The 23,086-nt window shown below is 30.2% G+C and overlaps 1 protein-coding gene across 3 annotated transcripts in view; it reads right to left on the reverse strand.

Moving 5' to 3' along the window:
• Positions 1-23,086, reverse strand: part of LOC130904207 (insulin-like growth factor-binding protein complex acid labile subunit) — a 453,059-nt gene that overhangs the window by 67,433 nt on the left and 362,540 nt on the right. For 2 of the 3 annotated variants that reach the window (XM_057816841.1, XM_057816848.1), the window contains one exon: positions 1,900-1,941. The exons of the other annotated variant lie outside the window; for it this stretch is intronic. In XM_057816841.1, the coding sequence (XP_057672824.1) occupies positions 1,900-1,941 (42 nt within the window). The remainder of the gene's footprint in view (positions 1-1,899; positions 1,942-23,086) is intronic. 3 annotated transcript variants of the gene reach the window in all.

Raw genomic sequence — 23,086 nt, forward strand, 5'->3', positions numbered from 1 at the left:
ATAGCCATCTGTAATTAAACCAGACTAAACATTGTGATTTTGTGGTCTTCGATTTTGGTGTTTAGGCATTCTGTTTGGATTTACATTTCCACACAGATGTAAAGGAGATATCTATTTCGGGAATGTAACTTTTTCCATTCCAATTATGCGATGATATTTAATCAATTTAAACAGAAGAAAATAAATAGCTCAATCCATATTAAATATCTTTATTAAGACTGGTTTCGATGCTCTAGACACCAAATTGATTTTTTGTTGATATAATTAGATATTTTAATTCAAGTCTTAATTAATTGTTGTGGATTGAACTCTCTTTATTCTAGTGTTTGATGAAGAAGAATCCACTCTATCATTTTCACAATAATTTTTAATTAATCTTTCCAGTGGATAGTTTCTTTATGATATATCCATATTGATACTAAACTTTTAATTATTTATATAACAATAATTGTTCTTTTCAATTGAGTAAACTTTGGGAACAATCTCTCGAGGTCTATGGGAAACTCTATTTTTTCTGTTGCCGACTATTCATATCAATATATTTAGGACTTGTATCGAAACAATCATTCTTTAATGATTTAATTGCGTGATCAGTTTTACCCACTCAAAGCACAAAGCACATTATTGTTTTTTTTTGCATGAAATTTTAAGTAGTGTCAGTTATATCCAATTATCTTACTTAACAACTATTCTTTTATTTATATATCTAGTATACTTATTCTAGGAAACTGGTATAATGCTCATCCGGGTGAAGATAAAGCCTCAATAGATACACAGCAATAGGACTTAAAAATATTATATTAGAATAGAATTTGGTATCAATAACCCACCTCTATTTGACTGTAATTGATATTATCCTTCGGATTTTCGTGCTCGTAGAGCGTTTCTTTGTTCAACAAACAAGGTGATTTTACTTTTACAATGCAGGTGCTGTCTGCTCTATTTTTAGATTTAATCGTTCTTCTCAAGATCTCAAAATATTTATCGGAGATTTTTATTTATTTAAATGATTAAGAATAGTAAATTTATAGCTTTGTACAAATGATGAAAATAAACATTGGATGTATGTGTTATGGATTGAAATATTAAATTGGAGTTGTTAACCCTAAAATCATTAAGAAACATTGTTTGAAAACTTTACGATGATTAAAAACAGAACCTTAATAACGGCAGAGTTTTCTACACAATTTATGTTTTATTTATGATTTTGAGTCAGAGACTTTTCTTTGTAATGTTTGCAAGGTATATTATTTTACATGGAGATTAATTTACAAGAGTTATACTTTCACAAAATAAGAAAACAAATTACCAGCAGGAATATTTGTTGTCAGGTTTCCTTAGAGGTGTGTAGTTTTGTTTACTGTAGCATGGTAACATCAAAAACTATTGTAGAAAATTAATCATAAAGAACAAAAAAGTTTTTTTAATAGTCTATTCCTTCTTATAAAAAATATTACTTTTTTGTTTTTGGATGTTTTAGCCTTTAGTTTAGTGGAATATTTCGATAATGTATTATGTAATATTAATATTTTATTTTGATATTCATGTTGTATTATTTATTGCATAATATAATTAGGTATGCAAGTTGCCCATGTCAACTCATACTTTGGCCGAAATAGGTCTAAAAGTCAATTTTTTACAACATGGTTATCAACATAAGCGCACAAAAGTTTCGATATTAATTTATATTATACATTATAACTAACGTTGAAATGTGGAATATTATTGAGTAGAGTATTAAAAATGGTATTGCATAAGCAGCAATAAAACTATCTATCCATGAACTAGGCTACTATATTAATGGTGCGTCCTCGATAAATGTTTCTTTAATATGTTATATAAATAGATAAATTTGTTTCAAGTTTGTTTTTCGAAATATATAAATATTTTATAACTTACATTGCTGAAGTTTTCAGGGCATATAGTGTGACCTAAGTTAGCCTGAAAATAAAACGTATATGTTAAACAGGAATAATCGTTTATAGAAATTATGCTTTCAATTATAATATAAACATATTTTTGTTACAGTTGTGGCATAATTGCAGTTACGTATTAATTATGATTTACACATCAACTACACACCGTTATCTCATTTTTAACATTCAATATCTTATTAACCACAGAATGAACTGTAACGCTATGGTATCCAAGTATTATCATTTAAATGACATATTGGCAAGTCTGTACCATATCGTTAATGTTTAGTGATGATTCAAGTTAACTATTTTCTTGTTAATTACGGTTGGATGATGCGATATTTGGGTACAGTATGGTTTCACTATTTAAGACCTATGCAATATTAGGGAAGAGCTACAGGCCATAAGGAACTAAGTTACCCTAGAGGTCATGAATTGTTCTATAGTGCAGAATTTGCTTTGCAACTGAAAATACTATTTTCTATAGAATATATTATTTATGAATTATATCAGTAACCATCTAAGTAAAATAAACTTAAATGTTCATGTCATTATAAAGGCAATTACTGATTAGAAAAAAACTATAAAGTTTCAAGATTACGGTTTGCCTTTACAAGTCTATTAATTTTATTAATCTTGAAACACATGATCACGTTAAAGAAGTCCATTTTAAATGTTGTACCCATTTTCCGACCATGTATAAACTTTAATGAGATTTTCGATATGCAACATGCACCGAGGTGTGTCCGTATACTTTTTTGCATGTTAATTATAGGTTGAAACCGCAGCGATTTATTTTAAAGAGAGATATTCACTGTTAAAAAAATGCAGGGAAGTCCTTATCACTTATTATAATGACTTTGTTACGTGTTGGCATTGTTTACACGGAACTTTGCGATTTGAGTTGATTAATCTGTTGCTGGAAATCTGACTTACAGCTTTTAGCGTTCAAAATAATGAATAATTACCTAATGGACGATAAGAGTAATATTGTATTCCTTAGTAATTGGATATGCAAATAAAATGGCACTGTCCAGTATGCCTTTATACAAATTACTAAAATTATAATCACGCTTCACACAAATTCATACAACAATAAAGTCTCTCTAGAATAAAGCAAATAAATCATTAGGGTAACTTCTGCTTCTATTTTCACGTAACATTATCTATTTGTATTAATATCTATTTGTCATACCTTCGAACTTTATCTATCTATACTATTCTTTAGTAATTTTTTCACTGATTCGCAACTTCAGTTATACATATAATTCGTGTTTTAATTTGGACTATTTCGCCTTCAATTACTTCTCTAATTATTCGAGTGACTTATAAGTTGTTTTGTAACATGTTACATTAAATATGCAAATGGATTCGCTATTTTTATTAACGCGAAAAAAATTGACGTGATGGGAAAGCCTTGAACCATTTGTCAGGCGGCCAGGATTCAAGAATTATTTGAGACGGCATAGTGTTGAGAAGCTTAAAATAACACCATACTACTTTTCCAATCATTCTTCTTCGATATTTTAGTTGAATAAATTAAATTCGCCTCACAATGAAATCAATATACATATACATATTAAATGTTAAATGTGAAAGGCTTAAGATCAAGTCTCAAAAGTTTGTATTTGTACAAAAAACATTTCAATTAATTAGTGTGGCTGAAATGAGCGTCTTTTAATCAAAATAGTATATTGGGAACAAACAATACTTCTTTTTTTTAAATAACACTGTTTTACGTAGATTTTTAAGTATCTCAATATAGTGGATTCACTCATAAACAATGAAGTAAACTAAAAAAAGAATTTAATAGAGAATGGAACAACTGTGCGAAGAGAATATATTGAAAATTATTATTTGTACGTTTCAAAATACGGAATAAAAAATAAATAAATTTTCGGTGATACTTTCATTTGACAAAATCATCAAAAACTACAAATTTTGCATCATATTTCACGGAAATAAAATTGATTAAAATCAAAATAGAATCTGATATTCATTGCCCAAGTTTCAAAATACTGTATAATTATGCTAAATAATCCAATTAAAAGTTCAGTTTAGCTTCGTGTTTTCATTACTTTTTTTAAAAATAAAAAAGTTTATAGGCAGTTATAGACTGGATTGAAAACCAGTGTTATTCACAATTCAAATTAGTTTTCTGTCCGAGGTCGACCAGTATTCTAATAGAATAGGATAGTATAGCGGTAGATGAGAGCACAAACTATTAATAAACGTATTCCTTTGAAATTTTCAATAAATTAACATTTCATGTAATGATTTGTTTCACGCTGATTACTGCTTGATATTAAAATAATGAGATGCAACATAATTACAAAATTATAAGTATAGCTTCTGTTGAACAAACACTTACGTAATCTCAACATCTTGTAGAATATAAAAAAGTCTCCGTTTTTGAACAAAGATATATCGAACAAGAATCCAGTTTCTGAAATGATATCTAAATATACCAAAAATAAATTGCACGAACAAATCCAAGAAACAACTTAAAAATTCACTCACATACTGAGAAGTTGCATTTTTAAAAAGGAAAAAAAAACAGATGTAATTGTATTTGTAGGATAATTCATTTAATAAAAAACCGTAATTGGGTGAATTATTTAAGCCGGTACTACATGATGCGTTCAACGTCTGCTGAACATTGGACGAAGGCTGGAACTTTACCTAAACTTACCTAAAGAAATGAAAACATAGCAAAAAAGATAAGCAGTATACAACAGATTAAATTCTTTCAAAATAAACTGGATGATACTGGTAACCTTGGTTTTTCATACAAATAACATTCAGACGCAAGCGGACAAGAAGTGTGTGGTGTGTGTAGTTGTACCACAAGTTTTGGTTCCAGCTTCGTTTCAATATTGGGTACTCCTTTAACGCGGGTCAAAAGAACTTTCCATGACTAACGTTGGAAGCAAAACATTCGTCGAATGTAATGCGCACTACGACCATCGTGTGGTACCGGCTTAAGACACACTGCCTACAATAAGCGATTAGGTTACAGTAATATTACAGTGAATATTAGTATGAAAACAAAAATTACAGAAAATAAAACTTCAGCCGTGTTGATATGTAAGTTTAAAATATTCAAATTAAGTTTAGGATCAAACTGTTGATAAATGAATTGAAAAAAAAGAAATAATATTATTGAAGCCACTCTATAACTCCCAAGTATTTCTACATATTTACACCTCTGAGTCAATACTATTCAGATAATATCGAATACCAGTTATCGTTCAATGAACCATTTCCATTGCCGAACAAAGACCAACTGTCTCATTTAAAAGAAAGTCTGTTATCTCTTTCGGATACTGTCATTATGAGGTAAATGGTTGGATATCATAATGTATTTATTACCTTTTCGTCAGCAACTTCATGATAAAATATTTCCGAGTTAATGGTTTTTGGTATTGAAACACAATAATATAGACGAGTTTGTATTGAAAGTCACTATTGATTCAAGACATAAATGAACGAAAAAGGAAAAAAAGTTGTTGAACTTTAATACCCTATAACTGATAATATTATATCAATGAAAGCAATAATCATGTACGAGTACTTTACTCGCAATTTATATCAGTGTAAATAATTATGATTCACTTCAACTGACAAGTTTAATTGAAATATTTAGCATTATCTTCGGTTTTTTATCTTTTGTAAATACCATTCATTACCAAATAATACCCTGGGAGTACCTCGGGGATTATTTTTTATAAATTTTGGTTTGTTGGAGTTTCGTAATACGGCGGATATTGTGCTATTCAAATTGTTGTCAAATTGTTTTTATTTCTAAGAGATCAATCATTGATACTTTCGTTACATTGGCACCATCTCATCACAGTAAAAATAATACATAAGATGACTATAACTGCAACAATTTCAACGTTTCAATGAACTTTATGTTGTGTTTTTATGGAGAGTTCAACGGATCCGTATCTGCGAATTCAGGATTCAAACTTGAGTACTAAACAAATATTCATCTAGATATTTTGCAAACATTCATTAGAATTTTGCGTGATAATGATTCCATTAGACGTGAGAGACGAATTATTATTATAATCGAAATGAAAAATTATTTATGACCCTACTTTTTTGTTAATCGAAACGTAAATAATCAGCATATTTGTGGATACTGGTCACGTAACAATCCTCGTTGGATGAGAGAATCCTTGAATATCGTTTTCTTGATTGGCAGTTGATATTTTTCAGTAGGTCTGATATTACAAATAATAATCAATATGGATTTAGAATAAACATTTTAATAAATACAGCTACAATTACGTTATACAGAAAAATTATTGTATATAGAAAAGTGAACGAATACCCTACAGAGATATACCAGTATTTGAATCTGGAATTAGTTCTTTACCTGACAAAACGGTTAATTCAATGTGTTTTTTATTCAGGAGCCCCAAACTGATTTTGAGTGAACCTCAACTACTATCCCTGGGATAACTTCACTTTATTTAATGGAATTTTCATTCTCCATTAAAGGATTTTAAGGATAATAGCTGGTGTTTCGCGGTTTCACTCTTTTAGGGAATGAAAAATCGCGTAATATTGGATATATTACAAAATCCTTACATAACAAAATTCATAAAAATCGTGCGAGCTGTTTCTCATATAATTAAGGAGTTCCATTCTCAAAACTCAGAATGTATTTATGTGAAATATATATTTCTGTTTGATCTTCGAATATGATAAAAATGGGTTACAATAAATTCATGTACTGTTGCATATTTTATATTTTGAGAAATGATTATTCTTCGTATTTTAGAGTTTGGATTATCAGTTGAATGACACAGTACTCTCTAAGTCAGATATGTAGAAATCATTTAGATTCAATCTCCCCTCATTTACGATGTTTTTGCCCGTCCTCTTGATACTTATTTCTGTGCATCTTTTCATCACATGGTTCTTAAATACTTTCTTTTACTCCGAAGAATGAATTTTGCATTAAGGTACAAATATACTAATGAGTCTTTCCTTGACGGTTGCTGTTAAAAAATAATTCCAATTTGATCTCGTTATTCCACTTACATGTTCAAAATTCTTCTTTATCATTATTATACACTATTTTACTCAAATGCTCTCGATATCAATTCCATTATCCTGATAGACCATTGTACACATTTTTTTGGATACCACTTGATAAAAGCTACAATATTATATTGTTCGAATAACGCAGATTGGGTTTCTTTAAAATGAGAACGTATTAACAGAAATGGAATGATTAAGAATTGATAATAAAAACGCAGTAAACTTAAGTTCCAGTTTATTGTCAATTAGCGTATATTTAAATGGTTTCTATTGCACTTTAGATCCAAATTATTTAATTTGAGAACGTGCTTTAAAGATCGGGACATATATAACCGCAACGATCCTTCATTGCGTTCTCTGCTCACTGCCTCTCTCAAGCCCATCTCTCGATCACATTTTCAACATATCGGAAAAGTGTTTTGGTTCGATAAGAAAAGAAAGATATGGGGCTAATTTGGGTTAACGCTGCATGGAAATTAAGAACTATTGAGAACACCATACTCTTATTTTAGGACTATTTTCAAAGGACGCAAAATACCTTTCATCTCGTCTTCAATTAGTTGCGAGAAAAATTATACTTTCTGGACGATTTTTACTCCACCAATAGAACATCTGGCTATGTGGTTGAAGTTTTTGACCAAAGTTTTTCACACTCCGGGTACAACAGAACTATGAGTTGATGGCTTGGCTTCAGCATGGCGATGATAAGAGAGCCTTATTTTCCTTTCCGTAGCACACCCAACACTTGGGCCATGTTTTAATACGGACTCGGCGCGGTTTTGTGTATACCAGTCTTAAATAACCAAGTGAATTCGAAAACTTAATTCAGACACTTTAACATCAATTATTGTTTATCTATAATGTGACAATCAACATCCGAATTGATATTGATAGATTCGAAAAGCTTTTATTATATCAAAAGTTATAAATACCGACATATGTTAAGTGTAATTTAATTGATAGCTGTTAAACTTGCATCACTAATAAATACATTAGCAATTACGAAGTTTAGGAGGTGAAGCAATACGTAGGCGAAACCGGATTTTATTACCATTCGTAAAATGTTTTATTTAACTAGAAGACATCTAGAATTGAGATGGTGTATACGTACGGTAGCAATAAACGTTTCTCGGTAACATCTTCATAATTTTAAACAGCTTCATTAGAAATACTGATAGCTTTAAAAAAATAAGTGAAAACCTGGAATGTTAATATAAACGACACATAAATTGTGGTTTTTAAATACCTTTTTACTTCACTGAGATTTACAAGGAAAGTTTTTTTGATTAATAAACGAAAAATTGAGAATTTATATATGTAGTTGGATATCTAAAATTTGTTTTTCTTCATTTTTTTTATTTTTAAATCTGATTCTTCACTTCCCACTGCACAGTAACATAATAGTGAAATTATTATGAAGTGAAAATTTGGTATTTAACATTGTGATTTCATAATTGATCCACCTAAATACTCTTGTGGGATTGAACGAATTGATAAAATATAGAATGAATTCAATTTTACTACTTGCAGCTATCTAACTATAGTTAGATATATTTGGAAGAGTTTATTGAATTGAGACTAAAAAAATATACACATTGTCGAAGTTCAACAGTTTTCCATTACTGCTTGAACTGAATAGTCCCTTGGGATGTTCATTCGCCTGGCAGATCGCAAATCGGAATTAATTGCAAAACTTTTGTCAGAAAGATGGATTTTCTTCCAAAAGCATTAAGAAAGTGCAACAGTTCAACGATAACACTACTGCATTTTCCTTTTAATATGTCTTTTTCAGTGACAGCCTGCCGTTATACGCCAATTGTGTGAACTTCACTCTTATCAAAATAAAGCTTTCCCTGATTAATATTACAATTTTGTAAAAAAGATTAAAATTATAGGGTTTTAAGTGTCAGACCGGTGACGGTGTTCGAATTCGTTTCTATTCATGAATTATACAAAATGGATTGTTAAAAAAATGTTTATTTAATGTTTATTAGATAGAAACATTCATTTGTTCTTTTTCATAGAATTTAGCAAAAGCGTATGGTAGTTGAAATTAGATAAATAATTATTTCTTCCATTTCAAGGATCATGCATTCACTAATCCAGATAAATTCAACTTGTTGTCAAGTTTAAATGCACTATTATGTATTCTATTCGGGCTAAGATATTTTATCTCATAATTTCAACGAGCAAACAAAAGCGGTAGCGATTTCTTGCACTGTACATAAAATAAAAACTTCATTATTCCAATCAACAATCTTTCACAACGTTATCAAACCAATTCCGTCAACGGAGTAGTAGTTATTGAATGTAACTTATGGATAGTGAAGGATGGAACTTCGCAAAACTTGTTTCAAAGTTAGATTACTTCCATCCAGTAAGGGGAGCGGGTCTACATACGTCGTGATCTATGATTATTTCGCTCATAGTTCGGATATTGTTTTAAAATTTTAGGGTATGCAACCCTCTAGATAAGTATGAATTGTTGTTCTGATTGTAAAACTGTCAAGAAACTCGTGTTGAATATAATTAGATGCGATTCTGTGCTATTTTTGGAAAATGAATTTGTGAGTTATTTTTAACTAGTTCATTAAATAGTTCTGCTTATGTATTAGCGAATTGAAAAATTATTATACTAAGTATTAATTGGTAGTGGTAAGTAGACGAATGAGGACAGGCAGACTATTAGCCACCAAAAACTCTCGAATCGAAAGCGACTTGTGGGACATCGAGTTCTCAAGACCAAGAAGAGAGCCGCTGATCCATTTTTCGGGTCTCTTTCTTACCCGTACGAGATTCTATTTTCTCCACTATTCTCTCCTATAGTTGAAATGTTTGAAGCACAGGTTTGTCTACTTTCTGCATATATTCTTCTATTATGGAGGTCGTAGGTTTGTTTACAGATTGTTGTTAAATATGTAGGAAGTGTAGAAGCAATTTATTGTCATTAATTGTACGTTCGTACGTATAATATTCTCCATCGAAAAAGTTACAGTTAGTTACATATGAAGACGGTTGTATACAAATTGTGAATATTGTCAAATACGAGCATTAACGATGTGTAAGGGAAAGATGCTCAGGAATATTTGTTAATCGCATTCGCACTTGCTAATACCCACTGAAAGTTAATAATTTTGCACAGAGAAAAAGGCATTACTTGGATTTACGATGAGCGCACCGCTCCCACATGCATCGTGTCAATTGCGAGTCCTTTGATCCTCAGTTAGACTGTAGTAGCGAGTGGAGGCTCGATGGCTCGCAGTTGGTACTTGGATATATTAGTTTGTAACTGTTTGAACTTTTCAACACTCACGATATGAGAAAAAAACCCGTTTGTTTAGTTTTAAGTTGCAGTTGCAGTTGTAAGGAACAGACTTAAATCACAAAACAATCACAACATGGCTTAATCAAGGATCGCAATGTTGGAACTGAGGCACAAGACTAATTAGAGAGCACCGTAAAACATTTGCGATAGAGTAACACACACTTTGTATAGTTCAGAATATCAGATTGTAAAAAAGATGTTGAACAATATTTGCCATGTAACATAAAACGATTTTGGAGGAGCCTCTGTTTTTCTTGGAGGCGGAATACACTTGAGAAGTCTCATGAAATTAGTTCCAATTTATAACAGCGTATTCATATAATAGAGACATGAAGGATATTCTCGTTTTAAACTAGCCAACACGCAGTCCAGATTTGAAACTTATCAAGCATATTTATGCAAAGTCGAAATCTCATAATCTGCAGAGGCTGTAGGTAACTACAGAATTGGATAATTTAGATCAAAACTAAAATTTTCTAAGTGGTACTTTGGCATAGTGTATTTAAATGCATTTCTTTAATTCGATTGAGAAAACGTAATTAAAATATTATAATTTATTTGATTGTATCAACACATTTTGCAAGCTTTTACAAATTATTTAATCCTTTTATGTCATTACAATTCCAATCATAATCAATCAAAAATTATATATCGCTCAATAAATGCCGATTATAATAATGTTAAATTAGTGTTTGTGTATATTAACTGATAAAATGTTATTACATACATTTAATTTTTAATTAACAGTCATAAATTTCCATCGGCAATAAGTATGTTTGAGTAATACTTTTTAAAACTAATCTTCAACTTTTTATACTGAGCGAGAGATCATTTACGACAATACTTATTCGTTAAACTCACAATTTTTTATTTATTCACGTATAACATTTGGGTAGCATTGATAAAATTAACATAATAAATGACAAAACTAAATAATATTCTTATATAATTACAAAATTCTATTAATTTGAAGGATATATGTCGAGAGTTGAGCCTCTAATTTCAATATTCTTCATCTTCAAAACACATCTATACAAAAAAAAATATCGCCTACTGCTAATACCTTTCTATTAATTTGATTATCAGAAAATACACCAAAGGTGAATTAAGTGAAATGGCAACATTAACATTCATACTATTTAACACTTAGCTTTAAAACCAATCAGGAACTACTAAGACACGATTTCCAGAACATATTAAATAATTTATCAAGAAGTTAGAATGTTTTGCATCTTATATTCAAAGGGGATATTTGACAACAACTTCTATGGAGTGCTTCTCTTAATTCCTGGTATATTACTGGAGTGGGAAGAGTGTTAGTATTATTCCTGCTTATTTCAAGTTCTTTCATTTCCTCGATTATTTCCTTAGTGTTCCGTATAGAAGCTTTGATACAAAATACTTTTTAAATAGTCAAAATAAACTCAAAAAAACTTATCATTAGTATTTATTGCCAAATTGTCGTGAATAATTCATTAATTAATATCAAACAAAAATAAGAGGTGAGTTAAGAGAAAATAAATATGAGAAACAGTGATTTTTGTGTAATCTTTGAAATGTAATACCATGAGGTATATCTGAAAAATCTACAGATTTAAATCTACTTTTCCAATTAGTATTCAATCACGTCATTAGTGAGTAGTACTGTTTGTGGGTTTAACATACATTCGCGAATATGTAGGCTGAACTGATTTTTTTGCCTCGTGACAAATTTGCAACAAAATATGGTAAAACTGGTATAATGAGACGCAACATTCTAACCGGAAAAAATATTTTAAAATCTAATTGTAGAATTTGGTTGATTAACGAGTATTAAATGTATTAAGCACTTAACTACAGCTAAAGAGAAATTAAGTTACACTACATGATTTAGTATATTAATTAAAGTTGAAATTTACTAGACAGCTTAGTGGGTGCTGTCGTAAGTAACTGTAAGGATAAAATTATTGCCCCTAAAGTATACATTAGGAAAATGTGTAATATACTCAGTTTGCTATAAACCCGACACCTAGTAAAAATTATTTTATTTTGATATTTGGCACACATATCAGAGTTCGTAGAATATTAATGATTATAGCTTCGCTCAGAAGTCTAATAATGGGTTGAAGCTTCAAGATTTCTTACAGATATTGCCTAATGCTTCCAAGCGTACTTACTCATAATCTAGTGATCAATATTCTCTTTGGGTGTCTCATTCCATGCCTTCTCTATCTCACAACGGAGAACAATCAGAGTTTGAGGCTACTACTGTTAAATTCTTAAATATTTACCAATTATGCCCCATCCATTCAATTGAAAACCAAAGTAAGGAATGAATTTGAGTCTGCTGGAAGTACAAGTACATGGAATCAAATTAAGTTACAATATTTCTTGACGATTACTTAGTTAGAGCAATATGATCCTATACCATAACTCAAGCAGTGCGATTAGCATGCCACTTAGCTTGAACATGGATGTTTAGGTAAAACTCTGAAGATGACAGTTTTCCAATTCTGATTCCCCGATTTATTCGTTGTTCTTGAGGTCGGTATGGAATAAGTCTAAATCTCATCCATCTATAAACACTTCGCGTTCCAAGAATTATGAAATAGTTTGTAATCCATTGAGTTTCTATTGCCCCCGTCAATTGTAAACGAACTTGGTTTGTTGTCCTAATCACTCGTCTTACGCCTCTAGCTTTCCATGTTCGCTCTTCAATAAAATATAACAGAAATCATCAAGTGATAGCGGATTTCTATGTTGCTGAGTATTTAGGAAGAGACTGGGATTTTCTAAAACATTCACCAAATAATACTAATCAGCTTTTCAACTTTCACTGTTCCTGTGATCGATAAAGTTTTTAGAACTCAAATCTTTGGTACTATATTTTGTCGTAACAGAATTCTTTTGTTAACTTTTTAACACGGTTCACTAACCTCTTGTGTTAAAAAACCAGACATGAACCGAAACTAATTGTCACGCATGGTGGTTTTGCGGTTTGTATCTTTAATGAGATGAATTCATTTATTTTCAAATTTATATTAATTACGGTTTGATACTAGTAGAGACACATGCACGTGGTTTAAATATGGTACTGAACAATTGCTTAACCCACATGGTCAAACCCACATGGAGTCACACAAATAAAGAAAACAAGCCACTAAGTAGTTTTAAGATCAATGTCAGATAAAATACGTACACAACCAGATGATTAAAACTTCCTCGAATGTAGGAGATAATAGTTTGAACTTGAAAAAAAGACATTACTACTTAAGTAATGAGAGTTAATTTACTTGCGTAATCAATGTCCTTAAAATCACAGACGATTAAAAATTATGAGCATTTTAGTAATACTGATTTGGTAATCTAAATAAATAAATTTGAATCTCAGCTAAGTGTGACTTTAAATTCCAATCTATACGTCTTCATAGTTAAATAATTTATCAACATGAAGAATTATAACATTGTTAATAAGGTCAACGTTCTACTTGTATACGAGGATGGTCCCAGAAGTACCTGGCCCAACAAAAAAAACACAAAAATTTTGGAATCGCAACGTAACCTCCTTTTAGCTCCATACACTTTTACTAGCGTTTTTCCATAAGTTCGATACCATTTTTATTATGAGAATCGTCAAACTCCTCAAAATAGCCATTAATTGCCAATACATCACCTCTTCATTGTTGGATAATCTTTGAACACCGAGCCATTTTTTCAAATCCGGAAACTGAAAATAATGTGCGGATAAGTGCGGCCGTTTTTGATTGATTTCTTCGCTCAAAAGTAACCAAAAGTTAGCACCAGTAGCACCGCTATGGTATTAAGTGATACCTGTTTGAAATTCTTCAATTCTTTAAACATTACTAGTTTTATATAGAACTTCGGTTGATTTTCATTTAAGATATACATAACATTTCTATTCCCTCCATATCTTCTAGCTACTTATATGAGTTCTTTTATGTACTACCTATAGTAGTCAACTCTTCGACTTTCTGATACTGTCAGAATACGCGGATTGCCTTTTAAGTTTTTACAGTGGATCAATAGGTGGCCTTGATTAGTTGTGGCACCACTGTATTTGTGAACATTGACGTTTGTTATTGGGAAGCCAGTGGTAATTTAGAAATTGGCTGAGTAGGTCGTTGATATAGAACGTTTAGAAGAAACAAGTGCAACAATTGAAATCACCTGTGAAGGCTCACCTTAGATGATTTATTATTATTTTATAAAAAGCGTTACTCAAAAATAATACATAGAATTGTTTCGTGGTACTTTTGGTAATGAGGCACTATCAGAGAAGACTGTTTACATTTGGTTTGCAGAATTTCGTCATGGTAGCGCGTTCGTCAGCGATGAATGTCGAGAAGGTCAGTCAAAATCGGTTGTGATTCCGAGAAACATAATGCTGTGCGCAATATGATTAAAGAAGATCGGCATGTGACTTACAGATAAATGGAGGCCAAATTAAAGCTACGCGTAATTTTTAGATCTATATTTTGAATTTTTGGAAACTGAAGCAAATTATCCCGTGGGCGAAGAAGTTATACCGAGAAAACTAGATTCAAGATTTAGTGTTCACATTCTATTTTCGTTTACATTCTTATAGGAAACAAATTTTATAGTATATGATATAATGTTTTGCCTTTCTAATCTCTAAAGTTCCAGCGTCAGCCAAATATCTTGGAATATTCTCATTATCTGGTGCAAAGCAGCATATTCTAAAAAAATAATGCATGTTGCATGTTCTCATAATAATAGGTATGTAGAACGAGTGAAAAACAGTCGACATTTACATTTAATGAAGACATTAATAAGTGTTTGGAAATAAATCTAAAAAAATACTTTGAATATTATCACGTTATTCGAATACTTGTATATTTTCATGCAAATTCCGTGTTATGAACTTTTGTTATGCAACGCTGCATGTTATAAGAATGGTTCATAATCATTTGTTAGTTAAATCAACTCACGTATTGATGTCAAATTCCTGTTATAGGTCAAGCTCATTTTAAAATTAATGATGAGAATAATGCTTTGTTGTTATTTTCAGAGATGCAACTTTCTTAAAAATGCGAAAAATTAATTTAGTCACGGTGAGTTAAATAGAGATAAGAAGAGGTTTACATAATACGTTTTCATACATAGAATACAGGATCATGAATAAGCAGAAATACAGAAAAAAATCCAGGATTTTTAATTAAAAACTCGTTATACATAATTAGGAAAAAACTAGACTATGTGCATAATTCTAAGATTATAGTTGAAAAATATGATATTTTTATCTGTCAAGAATTTGAATGCATGTGGTTTGATTTTTCACGAAAAATACTTAATGATTGTGTATGCTCACGACACTTGTTTTATGGCCCTGGCAAATAATGCCGCTACGGCACTCGATTGAAATACCACAACAGAGCCAGATACTTGGGATACATACATCATACATATACATTATAGCTTGACATATGCAGCCTCAGTCTACTTTATCACAACCAAAAACAATGTTCAGTCTCCATTTGAACTTACGCAGATTAACAGAAAACACAATTTTCACTTTTTGTAGATACTACAGAAGCTTTGGGTATGACAGAGCCAAGAGTATCACTCTTAATAACGTATATGATGCAGTAAAAATCGTCATAACTGCGGTCTACAAACCACACATTATATTGCTAACAAATTTTAATAATAATAATAATAATAATAATAATAATAATAATGACGAGAAGATACATTGTTAAGTTTTCCGAAATTGATTATCTATCTGTTTATTTTTTACCTTTGTATAAAAGTAATGAAAATCAATTAATTAACGACAAATTATTATAAATAAACGTAAATTTATTAACTTTACGAATGTCCAATAGTATTAAATATTAAATAATAGCTTCAATCGTTGATTATTAGACAATTAATGAGTTTAAGCAGAATACTGGTACATACCTAATCGGATTAAAGGAAGGCGCCAATAAACTAATAGCCGTAGAAAAAGGGGATAGAAGGGTACACGTTTCCTATTTAAGAAATTGAGATTGGTATAAAACGACAATAAATAAAACGTAGAAAAAGAAATAGTCAAGATAAGTACGTAACGTGATTAGAGATAGTATACAAAATCCTTATGAGTAAAATTCCAAAAGTGATTGTAACGTGACTTGGTTGAAGATGTTTTTAAATTGTGAACTGTAAATTGATTAATAGCCGCAAATATAAGGAAACATTGAGATATGAAGAAAACAATGATTTCCATTATTTTCATTATAACTATTATGTATTTATTCCACAATTCGCACTGGTTTTTTCTTTATATATTTAGGGAAGAAATTAATTTATACTAAATAATTTAAAAATTTGTATTGCATTGGTTAAGTAATTATTTAGGCCAATATTTTTATTACAATTCATAAATTGATTTAGTTAGTTATGATTTTGGTAGTTAACAGTGGAAATATTTCGTTATTAGATGAAAATATTATGATAGACCACATAGAAAATAGTTTTTCGACGATTTTTGGAGGATTGATCTTTAAATTTACCAAGTTTCAAAGTAACAAATGTTGAAGAATATGCATATTTTGAAGTTCTCGTAGTTGATTCCTAGAAAATTGCATTTTTTTCCACCAAAAAAAAACTGTTTGTAAGCTATCCCTGATTTTTGCTATAATGTAAAATATTGAATATTTAAAAGACTTGAGGTAGGTTTTATTGAGTATCCTTTTCATTTCGTGCAGAAAGTTACAAACTCTAGTGGAATATCAAAATTGAATTTAATGGTGTGTACTCAGATCACATATTTGCGATTCATAGATAAACTTCCTACTTGGAACTTGTGAGTTTCTGACCACTACTTTGTCCTTTGGGAAAGGGAATGTAATTATCCCTTCAACAGTTTGTACGGTTACTAGGAAAATGGCATTTAATGTTGATAATGGATCATTTAACCTAATTATTTGTTTCATTATTTTTGATGATAAATTGGGTATTTTTTTTCAGGTCAAAACAGTATCATATTTGTTACATTATATAACATATAACGTTATTTGCATAACGTTAATTTGAAAATATTTTCATACTAATATAGACATCCAATGACATTTATTTGTAAAAAATAAATTTGTAATAAATAATAATGTAACAAATTTGTTACTGATAATGGCTTTTAAAATTGGTAATAATGTTTAACGAAATACATTGGTGAAGGCATTGTATAAAGAATAGGATAGTAGAACAGTGACAATGTTAAAACCATTTGAGGCAATTTTGCACGGCATCTAGTTACTTTTATGCTCGTTCTTCATAAAAATGACCCGTAGCTTAGTGTCATCTGAAATAAACAGCACTATTTTCAACAACTATATTTTTTAGGAAAGATCCCGACTAAATGTGAAGTTTTCTTTATCTTAGAAATTCGAACCGACAGTACATTGTTGCCGATTTTACTTTTTATTACGAAAGTGACGCAAATTACCTATTCGATAGGAATCTTTACAATAGATAGATAGGGCGTATTTTGAAATATCATGTTATAGCATGTATTCATCTCGAACCGAAAATAAACTTAATCTCAGTACTAATTGTTATTTGCGATTTCAGAACCTCGATCATGAATGTCATGATCATTTGAAACATTCATATTTTGATGATATTTTGAAGAGGAGAAAAAATAAGTCTTGGCTATTTTGTATGTTTTTTTTAACTTTCAGTTGATTTATGTGATTTATCCATTTTCCCCTTTCTTCCTGGGAAAAAAATTTTTGATTTTGTTCCGCTTTCGTACTGTATCAATATATTTGATAAAATCCAAAACAACTTGTAAAAAGTTCGAACTATACTAATATTTTAAACGTAACGAGATGAAATATGTATCATAATACAATATCGTACTAATAATTCATTCATAATTAATGACATTGTAGAATTCTTCAATTGGGCAATATGTCCTTTCTACTAAATCTATTTGTTGCTTATAATTCTAAAGATACCTAGATGATAATTTTTTAGCATGAAAGTTCTGACAGGCATTACCTAATGCTTGGACTTTCAGTTAAATTGTAAACAGACGGATTTCAATATAAATAGAGTAGGATGAGTTAAAATTTTGTATTTTCAATACAATGTGAAGTTATGAAGTACATTATGGATAAATTGAAATAAATGAATGTAAAAAAAAATGTTAGATTTTGGCATAAGCGTCAGGAATCACGGATTTTTGCTCCTTTTTGAATCCTTCATAACTAACTAAATAAAACACTCAAAGTTTTAGTAAGTGAATTTATTAGAAAATATCGAACAGAAATATTAAATAAGGTAAAAATAATAACTACACTTTTTATGAAATTGTTGATATAAAATTATAATAATTATAGACTGAGCGTTTGAAAAAATTATCAGAAACTACAAGTATTACGGTCCTGTATATATTCCTTGTGCATTTTACAGCTACAACATTGTTAGTGGGAAATTCGAAATGCCAACAAATTGAGTAAATTTATTGTAATTTTAAAACTTTCTCAAATTCTCAAAATGTTTGTTAAAAACTATGATAGTGTTGCTTCGGAACATTATTCACATTCTAATATTTTTGTTTTCTGGAAATTATTTTTTTACAACCAGTACCCGACCCATTTGGACTATGTCTTATAAAGAAAATATAGACAAAGTAGCTCTTAATTTTGACCACAGAAAGAAATGGACAAAATCCACTAAACAACTGAATCTCCGTTAAGAAGACTGTAAAACCCCAAAAATGTAGTACATGTAGAATCTACTCGCGATGACCTCTAGATATTCTTGGGTCATAATTACTATTGAAACACCTGCTATAAATAAAAACGTTGATTATTATTGGTTATTCGTTATTCTTTTTGTTGTTGAATCTTGGAAATCAAACCACAATCCACACAAATATTTCAATATATTCACCTTTTATCGAAAATGGACCTTGAAAAATGTAAGACAATTTTTTGCATCAGTCTTAAACCATCTTATTATATATAATATTATTAATATTCTAGTTTTCGAATTTTTTCATTAATGTCAGCTAGGGGCCAACAATTTTATAAAACATTATTCTTCATAATGGTAGCTGGATCAACGCTATCGAAACGTTGACATAAAAAAGATTGATTTACCAAAAAAACCAGAAAGGGTATACCATAAGAAACATATAAAATATATTGGATGTTCAGTTACGCTGAATTATTGGTAATTTATCATTTTTTTTAGTTTGTCTAGTTTTTAATGAACTTGAAAAAGTTTTACAATATTTGAAAATCTGAGTTCGCAATAATAAATTGAAAATGTATTGCCTATGACTACAATAGATTGCATTTGTTGCATACCACTCGGGAAGAATTTTTTCTATTTTCCCAACAATTTTCTTTTTCAAATTGATTATTATTTTATTATCTGAAATTTTTGTCGAAGCTATTAAGTACTATCTATAATACAATTTTCTCACATACGTCATCCTTGATTTTGTTACATGGCAATACTGTTATTGTGATGTGGGTAAAGTTTCATACTTCAACAATTGCAATGTAATAAAAGATAAAAAAATATGAAAGAAGCAAGGGAATAATTGTATTTTATTATTAAGTAAATACTCTTAATGCTTTTCATCGATGATTTGATAAAACGCTTATCAATAAATAAGACATAGGAACATTTCATTTAAAGCTTAGACTGAATGTTATTATTCTGTTAAAAAATGAACACAGGATCAAATTATTTTTTAAAAGTATCATGTAATTAGAAAATAATATGTTTTTTATAGTATATGTTATAATATTATATTTTATATGATAAATTAAGTGAATTTCTGTTTTAATATCAATACAAATGAAATGTCCCACTGTTGTTTTATTCGATTTGCGTCTGCCAAAATTTTGAAATCTAAATTATCACACAATAAATTTTATCATATTAACATAAGTTATACTCATAGATTAAACCCTCTCATAATGATCAGATACACTATGGTTCATCACCTACGAAAAAAAAATCTGATATAGCCGATAAGCCGTTAACGATGTTTACTTAACTGAAAGTTGTTACACCCACTTTACCCGAAACTCAAACGGTAGACACTCCTAAACTATTAATTAAACCCTTACCCTAATCAAGCATGCCCCGAAACAATTGAAGAAACTCCACTAACAATCGCAATAACTTCGTATTTGGGACCCTTCAAATTACCTAAATTACCCGTTATCTAAAACGTCTTTATTAGGCAATCGCGAATAACATCGAATGTATGAAAATTAAAATACACTGTTAATAAAATGACACACATGATAAAATGGCATAACTTTATGAAAAACGAGTTGATATATTGTAATTGTGAAGAAGAAGTTGGAATTCCATCGAAGTTATTTTCATTTTAAACAACGCTAAAATTCCTACAGCTGCTTTATCGCTTTTTATTAACCTGAAATCCTTCTTGTTTTCGGAAACAATTCTAGAGGTGTCGTACACACAGGTGTAGTATAAATAGAAAACAATACTTTTCGATTTACAATTATATAAGACACCACGTTCTCTTTGACACCTTTACAATGATTTATTTGACCATACACAAAATCTGATTTTATTTTCTCTACATTTTCATTACAATTTTCAAGCTTCTCCGTATTTTCCCTTAGATTTGCGATTTTATATTTCAAAGTAATTTGCTTACTGAAATAATGGATTGTCGATAAAATGAACTATAGCGAACCTGTTGACGGTGTACTGTACCCTATATTAAAACATAGCTTAAATTCAATCGTTTTAACAGTGTATCTATTACCGAAAACGTCTTTATTACACAATGGCAAATGGAAATAAAATGCCTAAATATACAGAGGTTAACCTCCGGCTAGTTTTCTGATAAAATCTGCTTCTAAAAACGGGGGTTAGCACGGGTATTAATCATATTTTAGACGTAGGATTAGGGTTTCAAGCCGTGATAAGATACGGTCTTTTTGACTCACGAAGAGGGGTTGCGTCTACCCCCAGGGGGTGATATATGTTGAAAAGGGAATGAGGAAAGGGCACATAGGAAATAAAGAAAAGGAGGATTTGAATTTGAAACGAAACTGTAACATACTTTTATTGGATTGATTAATCATTTGAGTTGAAAATGTGACAATTATGAAGTGAAATGAATTTTCCACATTGCCTACCAATGCTAAGTTCGTATTATTTATAAACTCAGTTGATAAATGGTATCAAAAAGAGTGATTTCGTTCATATCATCTTATCAAAATTAAACTATAGAAATGGCTAAAATTAGGGTAATAGCACGTTCTACTTCTGGCAAGAAACAAATAAAGTAAAAGTAAACATCTGTCATTAACGAAATACAAATACCGTGGTCTTTGAATTATTGGCAAGCTAATAAATTTGAAATTTGTGTACTAGAAATTTTGTATGTGATTAATTATTCATATTAATATCTCAATAAAAAGCTGATTCTATGTAGATGTAGAATCTTAGTTAACAAATGATTCTATGAACGCAGCGACACAAATACGTTATAGAAAATCCCATGAACAGTAATCTGAGTAATTAGTTACTTATTAGCTATCGCGAATTAATTTTAGCTCCCATCAAGTTCTCTTTATAGAGCTAACAATGGTTTTAAGTCTGTTATTTAATCAAGTGCTAATAATTCTGTTTTACAAATTGATTTAAGAATTCATGCTATGAATCAGAATTTTATATATTATATATAAGACTTCTCTTTGGTACAATACGACTCAAATGAAGTTCGTAAATACCAACAAAGCATTTCTAACATAATGCAAATTCTTGATCCTCTTTACCTACACTCCTTTGTCCGGTATCGGCAAAAGCCTTTAGGGTAGATCGAACCAGAGAATGAAAAGCGAAATGTTGTATGTGAGCTGGTAAGTCTTATATGGATAATACAAATTCTTTTTATTATACAATGCAACTTGCACATCTTCGTCAAAGTAACTGCTTTTCGGGCATATCCGTAAATTTCGCACTTCCATGACCTTTTATTGAGGGTTTTTATGGGTAATTTTTGAAATTATATTTCGGCAAGTGTACTTCCTTTTCTCCACTTTTTTTGAAAATTCTTTTAATGGGATGTAATACCACAAATTTTCCCATGATTCGGTTAGTTATATATTCTAAATTTATTATTGATATTACTAATAAAAAGTGATGAAAACTCTTTTGAAAATACCTTCACAAAAATCGATAAGTTCCTATGTTATTCTTGATAGGCTTTATACTTTAATAATTAGAAGAAATTTCACAATAAAAATTAGATATTTGGATGATAAATATTTTACTCAGTGGTTAATCATAAGTATATGCAAAAAAGCAGAAATTGCGAGAATTATTTGTAGATCATTAAAGAACAAGAGATACAAAAAATTAGATCATTGTAATGGATCGTTCCACTTTCATCTCGAAAATATTCGTTGTACCACCTGTTGAAAGGTAATGGCAAACCACGGAGTATTTTGGCTAGAATAGCCTCTCAACATAGACGTTTGGATCCTTTATTAAACTGTAGGTACCATCTATCCAGTGGTAACTGTAGAACACCACAATACAGATCGAGGTGTGAGTTCGCCCAATTACAGGGTGTTTCTAAATTCATTAATTTCCTAAGAGCAATAACCTCCTGAATTTTGTCGCAAGAATTTGGAAACACTCTGTATATAGCTTGATAATCAGTTATTCCTCCACAAACGTCACATGAATCAAAAACTACCTGTAATATTTTCTTGGGATAATTAAATTGCCACTCAGTTCTCCTTCTCCTTCTCCTTCAGGTAATAGAGTAGAAGTA

The sequence above is a fragment of the Diorhabda carinulata genome, chromosome 1 (assembly GCF_026250575.1).
Source record: "Diorhabda carinulata isolate Delta chromosome 1, icDioCari1.1, whole genome shotgun sequence".
Classification (NCBI taxonomy): Eukaryota; Metazoa; Arthropoda; class Insecta; order Coleoptera; family Chrysomelidae; genus Diorhabda; species Diorhabda carinulata.